At 23.2% G+C, this 14,560-nt stretch overlaps 2 protein-coding genes across 3 annotated transcripts; one reads left to right on the plus strand and one right to left on the minus strand.

The window, feature by feature from the left end:
• Positions 1–627: 627 nt before the first annotated feature.
• LOC122504856 (palmitoyltransferase ZDHHC18) lies at positions 628–8,390 on the minus strand. 2 transcript variants are annotated; one of them, XM_043616153.1, is made up of 11 exons: positions 7,996–8,390; positions 7,704–7,877; positions 7,074–7,326; positions 6,827–6,987; positions 6,340–6,498; positions 5,661–5,798; positions 5,420–5,574; positions 5,196–5,313; positions 5,005–5,117; positions 4,807–4,924; positions 628–1,122 (listed from the first exon to the last, which is right to left on the minus strand). In XM_043616153.1, exons 3-11 carry the CDS (start codon positions 7,220–7,222, stop codon positions 806–808), a joined length of 1,428 nt encoding a protein of 475 aa, XP_043472088.1. In that variant the 5' UTR covers positions 7,223–7,326; positions 7,704–7,877; positions 7,996–8,390; the 3' UTR covers positions 628–805. The 2 variants fall into 2 exon arrangements, with proteins under 2 accessions (XP_043472088.1, XP_043472086.1); XM_043616151.1 differs by having other exon boundaries at positions 7,704–8,390.
• A 300-nt stretch (positions 8,391–8,690) lies between these two features.
• On the plus strand, positions 8,691–11,765 carry LOC122504857 (proliferating cell nuclear antigen). Its single transcript, XM_043616154.1, has 4 exons — positions 8,691–9,165; positions 9,281–9,446; positions 9,530–9,674; positions 11,252–11,765. The coding sequence occupies exons 1-4, from the start codon at positions 8,945–8,947 to the stop codon at positions 11,503–11,505; spliced, it is 786 nt and encodes a 261-aa protein (XP_043472089.1). The 5' UTR covers positions 8,691–8,944; the 3' UTR covers positions 11,506–11,765.
• Positions 11,766–14,560: the final 2,795 nt, after the last annotated feature.

A 14,560-nucleotide genomic window follows, 5' to 3' on the forward strand; every position in this document is an offset into this window, starting at 1 on the left:
TCAATTATTTAAAAAAATTTTAATATAATTCTTGGCATAAATTAGAAATAACAGAAATTCTTTGCAGATCTTCATTTATTACTTTCGGAAATTTTAATAAATTTTTTTGCAGGAATTTAAATATTTTTGTTAAATAATCAAAATCTTTGCAGAAATTCAAATATTTTCGAAAATCTTAATAAAAAATCTTCCCAATTTAAAATTTCTGAAAGTAATTGAAATTTTGCAAATGAATTTTATTATTTGTGACAATAATTGATTTTTTTTCGAGAAGAATTTTATACAAAATGTTTTTAAAATCTTCTAAAAAATTTACGCTCTATTGCTTTTAATATTCAATTATAATATAAAATTTTAACTATGAAATCTGTTTTTAAATCATTGTTTATGAGAAAATTCTACTAGAATTCAATTATTTAAATACAAAAATAATTTATTGAATAATTCCATGTTTCTTAAAATTGAATCTCATGAATTTTATCTATAAATTTTTAAATAACTGAATTCTTTTCACGAATTTTAATAAAATTTTCAAGAAAATTTTTTTCTATGAATTCGATTAAAATTGTATTGAAAATAATTGAAATTCCTAAAAAGAATTTTATTATTTATGAAAATAATTAATAGTTTGTCTGGTATTTTATCAATCATTTGTAATTTCTCTAAAATTCTCCAAATTGTATCGTACAATTCAGAAATTTTTCATCCTTCTTGAATGAAATTACGGACTTTCGCGGTTTTTTACGGGATTTAGTTCGAGCCCTGGTTTTTGAGCACTAGGGGGGCAAAAGTGGTTTTTATTGCGCTATACAGTACCGCCTAATTTGATCAAACCCGCTTGACTGGCAACGTCCTCCAGCGAATCTAAATCTAATGCCGATTCAATCATTGTTGTGTCCTGCAATAATCGGAGCTTGGACGCCGACAATGGAGTGCTGGCAGTTGTATTATTCGACGATAAATGCGGAATTGATGACGATGATACATCGTCCAATCCAATTGGAATTCCCACGGTCGTCGACGGTAATGGCGCAATTTCGTCGATATCTATTGGCGCAATATTAAGCGAGGCCAATGGCGCCTCATGGCTCACGAGGTGACTCACGCTGTTTGTTGTACTACCTGAAAATTACAATATTTTATTTTTATAGCAACTATAATAGTAATAGTAATAATAAGAAGAAGAATAATAACAATTAATAATAATAATATAGGTCTTTCTTTACCACAATAATTAATTTTACTACGGTCGACAATCAAATATAAACAATAAAAATAACAAAATAAAATAAAATAATAAAATAATAAATTAATAATAATAATAATAATAATAATAGCATTAATGATATTCATAATTAATAATAATTAATAATAATTATAATTATCATAAGGATGATCCATTCTTTGACAATAATCGTAAAATTAAAGTCCGCTACTGGTGCAAAAGAAATTTTTTTGCTATTTACAACAATTATATTTTGATAAGTAATTAATCGTCTACAATACAATAGTAATAATTATTATAATTTCCATAAAGAAAAACTTACCCCACAGAGTGTGAACTCATTCCAAAAGATTATTATTTTTTTTTTGACGCGTTTAATTAAGAAAAAAAAAGAGAAAGTGAATAATTATTTCAATTAACATTTTTATATAGATTTTTACGGAGAGAAAAAGAGATTTTTTTTTTATTTTTAAATATACCTATAATAAAATATATATTCTTCTTCTAATTTCTAGAAGCGATTAAAATTTTCCATTTTTTTGAACAAAATTAGGCAATTTTTCTTTTTTTTGTTCAATTTTTTTAGTAACAGGCCTTGGATTGAATTTTGCGAAAAAAGAGCGAAAAAAGATTGGAAAGTGAAAAAGAAAATCGAAAAAGTCTATTTTATTTAGGATTGTCGCGATTTTTTTGATTTTTTACTACCCCCACTTTTTCGTTTCTAGAAAATTTTCTAAAAACTTTTTCTTCTTGTAAAAATTACGTGAATTTGTAAATTATTGTGAAATTCAATTATTTTCAAAGCAAGTTTTTCCCTTTTTTTGCAATTTCAAAAAATTATAATCGCGTTTTCTTCGAATAAAAAATAAATTTTTCAAATTCTGCTTCTAAATTAAATTTCTTTCAATAGAATTGTCAATAAAATTTGCCAAAATTTCCAATTTCAATTTATTATATTCAATAAATTGCAAATATTTTAAAAATTTCTAAATTAAATCTTTGAAAAATTCAATAAATTTGTATTTTATTATTCTTTTTTTCACAAATGAATTAAAATTTCAATTTCGAATGTTTTGAAAATTAATTATTTCTAAAAAATTACAACTGCAAGAAATTCTTCCAAAATTCAATTACTCGAGAAAATTAAATAAAATTCTCCGTTAAATTTAATTATTTTTGACAATAAAAATACATTAATGATTGAATTTCTTTTTTTATTTTCAAATAATTAAAATGAAATTCCTTCAAACGTTAAAATATTGAAAAAATTTAAATAAAATTAGAATTAATTCGATATTTTCAAATAATCGAGTTTCTGAGAATTTTTAAATAAAAATTGTCCAAAATTCAATTTTGCAAAAATTTTATTTTAAAACTCTTTAAAATTTAATTAATACTAAAAATTTCTACTATAAACTCTTTCAATCAATTATTAGAATTTTCAACCAAAAATTCTTCTCGTAGTCACTTATTTCAAGTTTTTTTTTTTGAAAATACTAAAATAATTTAGAAGAAGTTTTAGAAGAATTTTAATTACAAAATTATTAAAAAAATAAATTATTGAATAATTGAATGTTTCTCCAAATTGAATTCTCATAAAGAATTTATTATGAAAAATAATTGAAATTCTGCAAAGACTTTTATTATTTATGAAAATAATGTAATTTCTAAAAAAAATTTTGTTATTTATGAAAATAATTGAATCCGCAAAAAATGTTATAATTTAAAAATAATAATTAAATATTGCAAAAAGTTTTATCAAAATTCCTAAAAAGAATTGAATTTCTATGAAGATTTTAATATTTATCAAAATAATTGAATTCTCTCGAAGAATTGCTTAAAAACTTTTGAAATAATTAAATATAATTCGAAAAAATACAACTAATTTCAACAGAATTCAAATTAAAAATTTGTCGAAGAATTCTTTTAAAATTGATGAAATTTATTAAAAAATTTTAAGAATAATTACATTTTTCGAAGAATTCTTTTAAAATTGATGAAATTTATTAAAAAATTTATAAATAATTAAATTCTTAAAAATTTTATGGAAATATTTTAAATAATTGAATTTTAATGAAAAATTTTATGATTTGTGAAAATAATTGAATTCGTTTCAAGAATTTATATTAAAATTTTCAAAAATAATTGAATTCTTTATGTGAATATTGTTATTTGTTAAAATAATTGAATTTTGCAAAATAATTTTATTAAAATTCCTCAAAATAATTGAATTTCAGCGAAAGAATTTTGTTATTTACTTATTTATCAAGATAATTGAATTCTTTTAGAGAATTTTAATAAAATTTTTATGAATAATTACATTTTTAGAGGAATTCTTTTAAAATTGAAGAAATTTAATAGAAAATTTGTAAATAATTGAATTCTTGTGGAATTTTTATTAATTTATGAAAATAATTAATTGTTTGAAGATAATAAAATTTCCAATCGAAAAATTTTCGTTTAATTAAATTTTAGTAAAAAATCTTTCGAAAATTGAATAATTGAATAATTGAAAGAAAATTTAGAAAAAATTTTTTCGAAAATTACTACAAAAATAATCAATTTTTAGAACAATTTTAATTATAAAATTATTAAAACTATTTCTCAAAAATTCGAATAAGTTGAAAAAAAATAGTTTTCTTTAATTTACTTCTTTTGAAGATAATTGAATTTAAATAATTATATTTAAGTTATTTTTAAAAAGATCTATCTTTAAAAAGTTTAATTTTTAGGAAGATAAAAATATTTGCAAAATATATTCTAAATATTTGTTTAAAATATTTTCAAAATATTTGGAAGAAAACTAAAAATTTTTTTTTTGAATACGAATCCAAGGCTTGTTAATAAGAATAATTAAGAAACTTAAGTTCTAATGTTCCCCTTAATCGATTTATGTCGAAAATTATTATCAACAGAATAGGAATTATTTTTAGTCTCAAATAATGACATGGATGACGATGATGAGAGTGTCGTAAGAGAAGATGATGATGATTCTGATAATGTAATTTGTGGTGCTTTATTGACAATTAATTCAAATGAAACTTGTCCGGGAACTTGTTCAATATTAACACTCCGTCCGTTGGGACTCTTACTCGTGATATAATTTAACGAATGATCATGAATTGGAATACATCGAAAATCATTGTAATTAAATAGTGAAATTTGCGAATTTTGTTGATGATAGTTTTCTGGTAGTATTTTACGATCGTTTATCATAAACGAGGATGACGACGAAGGTGATGGAATGTGTGAACTGTCATTGCATTTATGACAGGGAAATTCTAAATTTTGATTGTAAATAATATCGTTATTACTATCATTATCAACACTCAGGGAAATTCTATTGTCACGATAGAAATTTTCCGAATATCTTCTTTCTAGATTTGAAATTTTTTCCGAACGGTGTATTTTGTTTTTAATCAGTGTACCACTTTGATGTTGTTGTTGTTGTTGTGGGTTGATAAATGAATTTTTGTATGAACAATAATTTGACGTGTAGATATCATTATTTGGGTTAATATAATGCGATGGGAAATTTACATATTCTTTGGCACATGGATTTCTTAATAGTGGCAACTCACCGTTCATTGATTCAATTCGTTGTGGTGAATGTTGTCCATGGTAGAGATTATTCATTGAACCAGTGAAGTCTTCATTGTTTATTGAAATATTACCGACACCGTTCATTTTTTGCTGTTGCTGAAAAAAGCATAACATTTTTTTCAATTTTTCAATAAATAAATAATTCTGTAGGAAAAAATAGAAATTAAAATTGTTACCTGTGGTTGTATTTTAACTGCTCCGTACGTCTTTCCTGGATTTATTATAACACTCTCGCCGTCGAGCCATTCACGTTGTGTTCTATATTCGGGCGTGACAATACCTCGACGATCTGGAAAATAAATTTTACAATTTTATGTCACGCGTTCTTAAAAAAAGCAAATAAAAAATACAAAATTTGTTACTTTACCAATAAGACTTGGAGGAGCAGGTCCACATAATACAAAAAAACAATTGCCACAAATATTCCCCTGACTGTAGGGATTGAAACTTTCTTGTCCCCGTTTACTGGTAAAGGATCCTTTTATCTGTTGAAAGAAAATAATTTTAATATCATTAGTGTCAATCATTTAATAATAATCGAGATATTTCTCAGAATTAAAAATCTCTTTGTTTAATAAAAATAAAACTCACATCTTCATTTGTCGTTTGATTACTTGTCGTGAGGTACGTGTGGAATCCAGCTAATCCGAGAATACTCCAGACGGAAAAAAAGCAAACAACACCAACGACAACACTACCTGGAGATTGTTTCACAGCATTCAGGAACGGATTATCGTTCCTTGTAACTAAAGAACAATTAATTTTTATGAAAGTGAAAAAAGAAACTAAAGTAATATAACAAAATAAATTAATACAAAAATGGAAAACTTACGCATTATGAGATGTGTTATTGCACAGGCAAAAATAAAAACGCATAAAAATGCTAAAGACACTATAAAGGCATAAAAATATCTATAGTTTCTTCTTCCCACGCAGTTTCCTACCCAGGGACAATGGTGGTCGAAGCGTTCTGTAAAAAATTACAATTCTTTATTAGCAAAAGCAAAACCAAAAAATACATCGAATATCTAATTATTTTAACTATTTTCAAAGAAAAATTCAATTAAACTTTATAAAAAAAAATTAATTCTACAAAATTCTTACTTAAAACCAAAAAAATTCAGATTATCAAAGATTTTAGTTTAAAAACTTTTCAATTCTACGAGAAAAATTCTACGAGAGAAATTTCTACGAAAATTCTACGAGAATTCAATTATTTAAATACAAAAATAAATAATTTATTGAATAATTGAATGTTTCTCAAAATTGAATTCTCATAAAGAATTTTGTCAACAAATTTTTAAATAAATGAATTCTTCTGACGAATTTCAATAAAATTTTTAAGAATAATTGCATTTTTCGAGAAATTTCATTAAAATTGTATTCAAAATAATTCAAAAAAATTTGAATTATTAAAATTTTTTTAAAATCTAAGTTCTTTAAAATTTGGAATTAAATTCATTCAAAAATTGAAATTTTATAAAGTAGAAATGAAATGAAAAAATACAAACCGACACAATTGTCACATAAACTGCAATGTGACGCTCTCGGTGGTCGAAATATTTTACACGTAAAACAATATTTAAGTTTTACAGGATGTCCACGAACCATTATTTCCTTTGTACGTGGTGGAGGCCTGTATGTTGGTGAATTGCCATTATTTGGCACTTCTGTGGAAAAAACATTTATTTTACATCAGTTTCTTACAAACCAAACAAAAGAGAAATTAAATTGAAAAAATGAAATAATTGTTCTATTTTTTATATTCAAATTCTGTTAATAATTGTATTTTATATATTTTTGTAGTTTCTGAAGAGGAGTTTATGATTTAACTCGAAACGTTCGACTTTTAAAAAAAAAGTAACATTGTTGTCCGAATGTATCGTTTTTATTGTAATAATAAAATAATAATATTAATAAAAATAGTAGATAAAGAAAATGTAAAATAAGTAAAAAAAAAACTATCAAAAAAGGGTAAAATTTCTATTTTCTATTCACCAATTTGTTGCTCTATGTAGGCAGCTTCATCGGGCGTTGCACGTGGTATAACGCCAGGATCACTGAAACTTGTTCGAAATAAAGCGGACATAACGAATATAAAAAGAAAACCACCAATCACTGGAATTGCTGGCGTTATATTATCCGCAAGATATGGACAACTGTAACAAAAAAAAATAATAGAAAATTCCCACTTCTTCTTTCAATTATAAATCAAAATTTGTTCTTTTCTTTAAAAAAAACTTACTCGAAGGCAAAAAATAATCCACTCGTTCCGGCGATTAAACAAACAGTCACATAAAATACTCCCGTTTGTGGAGCCATCATTAATCTCCCATCACAGCAAAATCTATTTTTCCCAGGAAATAATTCCCACTTTCTAGTAACGTGAGGCATTTTTTTCTTCTTGTTTGTTTGTTTGTGCGTTTCTTAAATACTACTTTGAAAAATAAAAAGAAAAGTTTTCCTTTCTTTCAAATGTCGTTCAATTCTTCATTACACTAAAAATAAACAAAAGGAATTTTCTGCTTATAATTAGAATAAACAAAGGGAATTTTCTGCGTATAATTGAAAAAATTAAAATAAATTATTCTACTAATTTTGAAAATAGTTTTTCCTTCCATTATAATATTTATAACGAAATTTTTTCCGATTTTTGAAAGATGATGTCAAAAAAGAAAAATAATTATCTTTTTTAGTAAATATAATATTAATTATAATTATTTTATTATATTTCTAAACATTTCTTTATAAATATTATACTAATAATTATTCTAAAATTTATTAATTGCTACTATTTATTACTGTACTGAAAATAATTAATTTGCTTACAACTTTACTTTTTTTTACTTTACTTACAAGACAAAAAGTTACTCACCCAATTTTTTCAATTCTTCTAGTCAACTAATTTCAATTGTTGTATCAATTAATTCGAAACAATTAATATACCAAGCACCAGTGTATCGATAAAAATTCCTCATTCTTACAATAAAGAGGGGACAATTATTGTCAGGTATATTAGATTGACATCCAAATGTTTAGAATGTTTCTTCTAAAAGGTCACGATTATTACTTCCTTCGTCTTTTTATTTCTCTAATATTTACATTATTATGATTCTTCTATATAAATTATATTTCAGAAACATTCAATAGATCGTTTTAATATTCACCTGAATACATTGCTTGATTATAATGTTCTACGTTTCTTCCTACTATTATCGCCGAATTTATCAATTTTCTTATCACAGTCATTATATATTTCCCAAAAAAAAAAGTAAGAGAAAGAAACAAGAAATGAAAATTAACAAAGACAATTAAAAAAAATTAATATATTAAAATATAGGTCAACTTGACGTGATTTTCTTTATAAATATACAATTTAATAACAATTTAAATGTTCATTTTTAGAATGTTGAGAATTCATTTTTATTGATTGAAACGAAAAAAAATGTAAAATGAAAAATATGTTATCACCAGATTAATAAAATAAAAATATACTTTTAGAAAAACAATGTTCAATCATCTTGTGCAATTTCATGCCACAAGTATCCTTGTTACTTTTAATTTGTGTATGTGTACATGGATGTGAACAAGTGTTTGTGTTTGTTGTTTCATGGAAATGCGCCCAACGACAGGGGTGGAAAGGTGTGACCTTAAGGTGCTTCTATTATATGTTTTTGTACCGACAAATGTGTGAATGCACCCTAAATTTCATTGCAAAAATTTGAAAGTGTGCAAGCGCCTTAAAAGTCTCTTAAGGCTCCGTACACACTGCACTTGACACATTTATCCATTGAATTCCCATCTATAGTCCATCACATCTATGACTATGGCGACAGCGGCAAAAAAGGCGGTAGATTTTGGCGCCTATAATGCGCATTTAGTGTTATAGCGTGTGCAATTTAGAAGACATTTCTCACATCAATCGACTCGTAGCTTCCTTTATTAAAACACACCGCGAGAAAATTGTGTTTGACACTCTAAAAACTAAGAAAAATCCCATATAATCAAGAAAAAAATCAAGTGTCAAAATCCCTCTCTCCACAATTTATTTTCTCAATAGAAATATAACAGTGAATACTTTATAAAAGTCAAGAAAAGAAAAAGCAATCAAGAAAAATGTTTGAGGCACGTTTAGTTCAAAGTTCTGTTTTAAAGAAAGTTATTGAAGCCGTCAAGGAGCTTCTGTCCGAAGCAACATTCGAATGTTCAGATTCGGGAATGCAAGTACAAGCGATGGACAATGCCCACGTTTGTCTTGTATCATTAAATATGAGAAGTGATGGTTTTGACAAATATCGATGCGATAGGAATTTATCAATGGGAATGAGTATCACTTGGTAAGAAGAAAAACTAACATTTTTTCAATATTTTCTATTTCAATTTATGTAAATTTTGATAAAAATGTTTAACATTTTGATGAAGATAATAATTTTGCAAACATTTATTTTTTAGCATGTCAAAAATTTTAAAGTGTGCTGGTACAGATGACACTGTGACCTTGAGGGCATGGGACAATCCAGAGTCAATAAACGTTATTTTCGAATCGCCGAATAAAGAGAAATTGGCCGAATATGAAATGAAACTTATAAATATGGATCAGGAACACCTTGGAATTCCCGTGAGTTGATGTTAAATGTAAACAATAATTTAAAATTAATAAGTGAATCAATAAATTAAATTAATTTGGATTTTTTTTCACAGGAGACTTTATATTCGTGTACAGTAAAATTACCATCCGCTGAATTCGCAAGAATCGTGAGAGATTTACAAATGTTTGGTGAATCGATAACAATTGCCTGCTCTAAGGAGGGAATCAAATTTAGCGCTGCTGGCGACATTGGAACAGGTATAAAAAAATACTCAGTTTATTATTATCATTATTATTGATATTATTAAAAGATTAAAAAATATTCTACGTTCACTGATTTCAATCTGAATGATTTACTGATTTCAATTTTTAATGAATAAAATTAGAAATTCTAAAGAACTTAGGGTTTATGCAAAAAATTTGATAAAATTCGTCGAAAGAATTTAATTATTTTGATAAATAACGAAATTCTTTCCAGAAATTCAATTATTTTCAAGAATTTAAGAAAAATTCTCGTCAAAATTTCAATTATCTTTATAAATAATAAAATTCTTCTTCGAAATTAAATTATTATCAAAAATTTTATTAAAATTCTTTGCAAAATTCAATTACTTCTAATAGAAAACAATATTCACCATAGAAATTCAATTATTTTCAAAAATTTTCAATAAAATTTTAGATAAGAATTGAATATTGTAAACATAGCGTAACTTTTTTAGAAATAATAAAATTATGAAAAAGTTTCAAATTAAAATCTTTGAAAATCTGAATTTTTCTGAATTATATTTAATTATTTCAAATTTTGATAAATAACGAAATTCTAAATTATAAAAATTTTCTTTAAATAATTCAATTATTTAAGGAAATTTAATTAAATTTGTTTGCAAGAATTCAATTCTTCATTAATAAATAATTGAATTGCTGAAATTAAATTATTTTGTTTTATTTTTTAATTGAATTATTTGCTGGAATTGAATACAGTAAAAATATCATTTTTCTTTGGGATTCAATTATTTTTAAATTATCTCAATAAAATTCACCGCAAAAAATTAATTATTTTTATCACGAATAATAAAATTTTTCGCAGGAATTGAATTTTTTCAATTAAAATTCAATTGTGGCGAAAAATTATATTATTTATGATGAAAATAATTTAATTCTTGTGATGAATTTTAATTATTTTTTTTAAATAATTGAATTCCTGTGAATAATTCAATTATTTATTAATATAGAATTAAATTTTTTAAAGATAATTTTGTTAAAAATTTGATTTTAAAGTCAATTCTAGCGGAGAATTTTATTGTTGATAAAAAATAATTCAATTCTTGTGATTAATTTAATTTAATTTTATTAATTTTTAATAATTGAATTTTAATCAGAAATTTTACTATTTGTAAAAATAATTGAATTCTTGCAAAGGATTTTATTGGGTTTTTTTTGTAAATAATTAAATTTTTTTTGAAAGATTTTATGGAAATTTAAATTTTTGTGAGTTGTTGAATTTCAAAAAGGTTTGAATTTGAATCTTTTGAAGAATTTTAATTCCTATGGAAAAATAATAATGATTAAATATTTATTTAAAAAAGAAGTTATTTATGGTTTCGAATAATTTTACTTTTGAAGAAATTTCTAAAAAAAATATAATAGAAAATTTTTTAGAGTATATAATAATTTTTAGAGTGAATCAGAATATTCCTTAGGAAAAAAGTGAAAATTTTGTTTTCAAATCAGGGAAAAGTCAGGAAAAAAGTAAAAATTTTGTCTTTAAATCAGGGAAAATATTTGTAGCAACCCTGTTATTAGAAATTTGAATACAATTTTTTCTTCTCTTTCAGCAAACGTGAAATTGGCACAGACCGCCGAATCTGACAAGGAGGAAGAAGCAGTCACGATAGAAATGCAGGAACCAGTGAAACAAGCATTCTCAGCAAGGTATCTCAATAATTTCGTGAAAGCAACGCCCCTCTGTGCACAGGTTCAACTCTCGTTGTCAAACGACGTGCCCCTTGTCTGTGAATACAAAATCGGCGACATTGGCCACATTCGGTATTACCTAGCACCAAAGATCGAAGACGAAGAGGAAAGTTAAAGAAAAGCCTGACTTTAGAATTATATCTTTTAAGCCCAATGTTCTCAATATTTTAATTCTTACAAAGAAAAAACGCGAAATTAATATTATTCACTTGACAGTATTTGTTTTTTTTCTTTTAAAATATTCATTCATTTCGTCTTTGATGAATAAGTTGTAAAAAGAAATACGATTCCCATTGTCTCGTCATTTTGAAACTGTAAAAAGATAATTTTTATAATAACATTTTTCTATTAAAAAAAAAGAAAAAAACCTAAAAATTAATAGTACTTTATTTTTATCCTTTTTGAAAATTCAAGGGGAGACTTCGACTATATAAACTATATCCAGAAAATTGATTTAAATCTTCAATAAAATTATTTTCCTATATTTTTCGAGAGAAAATATTCTGCCACTTTTTGGATTTTTATTTTTCTTAAAAATTTGTCATAGAATTTAATTTTATGAAGAATTCAATTTTTTTTAATAATTGTTATAAAATTCTTTAGTCAATTTATAAATAATAAAAACCTTCGTAAAAAAAAACTAATTATTTTTAAATAAATAAAATTCTTATCAAGATTTCACTTATTTTCAATTCCATTTTTTAATGATTTCTTCGAGAAAATTCAATTTTTTTAAAAATGATTTAATTTTTCACAGAAGTTCAATTATTTAAAAAACTTTTAATAAAATTCAAATTAAAGAATTCAATTACTTTCATAAATAATAGAATTTTCGCTGGAATTCAATTATTTTAAATACGCAATTTTTATTGAATTCCATCAGGAAAAATTAAACTATTTTTAAACATTTTTTTAAAATTCTTCGAAAGAATTCAATAATAATTATCAATAAATAGTAAATTTTTCACAGGAATTCAATTATTTTAATAAAATTCTTCTTAAAAATTCAATTATTTTTTTAAAATTTTGCAAAAAATTCAATTATTTGCAGAAATAATAAATTTTTTCGCAGGAATTCAATTATTTAAAAAAGTTTTTATCAATTTTTTGATCAAATTTTTATCAAATTAATTTTATCAAAATTTTTTTCAATAATTGAATTCTTTCGAGAAAATGGTATTAAAATTGTATTGAAAATAATTTAATTCTTATCAAGATTTTTATTAAAATTCTTTAAAATATAATTGAATTGTTTCAAAGAATTTATTTCAATTTTCTTGGAAATAATGAAAATTTTGAAAATAATTGAATTTTTAGAAGAATTTTATTCAAGTTATTAAAATATTCGTTAGAGAAATTTTATTAAAATTATCTTGAATATAATTGAATTTTTTTCCTATAGAAATTTTATTAAAATTGTATCTGAAAATAATTGAATTTCTCAAAAGAATTTTATTATTTACAAAAATTATTGAATTCTTGCCATGAATTTTACAATTTATAAAAATAATTGGGCTCTTGCCATGAATTTTACAATTTATAAAAATAATTGAATTTTTTTTCAATAATTGAATTCTTTCGAGAAAATGGTATTAAAATTGTATTGAAAATAATTTAATTCTTGTCAAGATTTTTATTAAAATTCTTTAAAATATAATTGAATTGTTTCAAAGAATTTATTTCAATTTTCTTGGAAATAATGAAAATTTTGAAAATAATTGATTTTTTGAAGGAATTTTATTAAAAATTTTATTTAAAAAATTGAATTGAATATAATTGAATTTCTAGGAAGAAATTTGTCACTTACAAAAATAATTGAATTGTTGACGAGAATTTCACAATTTATAAAAATAATGGAATTGTTTCAGAGAATTTTATATCAGAATTGGTGAAAATAATTGAATTTTTATTAAAACTCTTGAAAATAATTGAATTTAAATAATATTTTTAAAAGTAATTGAATTCTTTCGAAACATTTGATTTTTTTTATGAAAATAATTAAATTCCTTTGAAGAATTTTATTATTTATAAAAATATTTTAATTCTTGCGAAGAATTTTCTTATTTTATTAAAATAATTGAATTCTTGCGGAGGATTTTACAACTCAAAAATAATAGAATTGTTTCGAAGAATTTTGTTTGAATTTTTGAAAATAATTAAATTTTTTAAAGGAATTTTATTAAAAATTTTGAAAATAATGATTTTTTAAAAAGAATTTTATCAAAATTCTTGAAAATAATGGAATTTAATTAATATATCGATACAAATTGATAGTTTAAGAGCATTTTCTTCTTTTATTTTAAGATTTATTACAACAGTCACTTTCGTGAAAAATAAGAAAAAAGCATACATACATTTTTTTATAATTCTATTGTTGTCATTATTGCTAACAAACATTCTTATCTGGAATTAACATTCAAGAATTTAAAAACACCATTTTCGGAACATTTTCTAATCACATTTATTTATTTATAGATTTTTTGTTTCAATAATTAGATTGCTTCTTTTTTCCAAATTATTAGGCTATACAGTTTTTTCCTCAGTTGTCAATTTTCAATTTTATTTTTTTTTATATACAGAATTTTTTTTTCTTTAAATTCTTTTTACTGAAATTTTTTTTACATTAATTACCATACCGTCTCCTTAATTATTGCGATAATGAATTACAGTTTGGAAGAATGGTGATTTTTTTAAATACATTTTTCTGTAATTATTTAATTTTCATTTAAAAAAATGAGAAAATTAATTTTTTTAAAAAAAGGCATTTTATACATTTAAATAAATAAAAAAAGGAAAATATTAATTACCATTTTCTTTAAAAATTACAAGAATTCGTTTTAAATTTTAAATTAACAAAAATGGAGAAATAAATGATTGTTATTTTTCATTAATTAAAACTCGAGGACTTGTTCTAAAAGCGAAGAAACTAGAAATTTTTTTTTAAAAATAAAAAAATAAATTCAGGAAAGTGCATTCGACTTTTTACACGATTTGCAAATTGAATGAAATAATTTCTTTTTCGTTATTATTATTAATTTGTTTTTATTAAAGAATCAATGTGTTTTGAAGTTTGTCTTTTGCAGCATATACATTTAAGTTTATGATGTTAACAAGAAGACAATATATTATTTTTTTTAAATCGATATAATGCGCAATTATTGCGTCGAATT

The sequence above is a fragment of the Leptopilina heterotoma genome, unplaced genomic scaffold, assembly GCF_015476425.1.
Source record: "Leptopilina heterotoma isolate Lh14 unplaced genomic scaffold, ASM1547642v1 Lhet_325, whole genome shotgun sequence".
NCBI lineage: Eukaryota > Metazoa > Arthropoda > Insecta > Hymenoptera > Figitidae > Leptopilina > Leptopilina heterotoma.

Excerpts from the sequence above, each read along its gene's own strand:
- LOC122504856 (XM_043616153.1), bottom strand. The coding sequence starts at position 7,222 with ATGCCTCACGTTACTAGAAAGTGGGAATTATTTCCTGGGAAAAATAGA. Across the intron at positions 5,799-6,339 it reads TTTATGTGACAATTGTGTCG|AACGCTTCGACCACCATTGT; the intron begins GTTTGTATTTTT and ends AATTTTTTACAG. Across the intron at positions 4,925-5,004 it reads CAGTTAAAATACAACCACAG|CAACAGCAAAAAATGAACGG; the intron begins GTAACAATTTTA and ends TGCTTTTTTCAG.
- LOC122504857 (XM_043616154.1), top strand. The coding sequence starts at position 8,945 with ATGTTTGAGGCACGTTTAGTTCAAAGTTCTGTTTTAAAGAAAGTTATT. Across the intron at positions 9,447-9,529 it reads AGGAACACCTTGGAATTCCC|GAGACTTTATATTCGTGTAC; the intron begins GTGAGTTGATGT and ends TTTTTTTCACAG. Across the intron at positions 9,675-11,251 it reads TGCTGGCGACATTGGAACAG|CAAACGTGAAATTGGCACAG; the intron begins GTATAAAAAAAT and ends CTTCTCTTTCAG.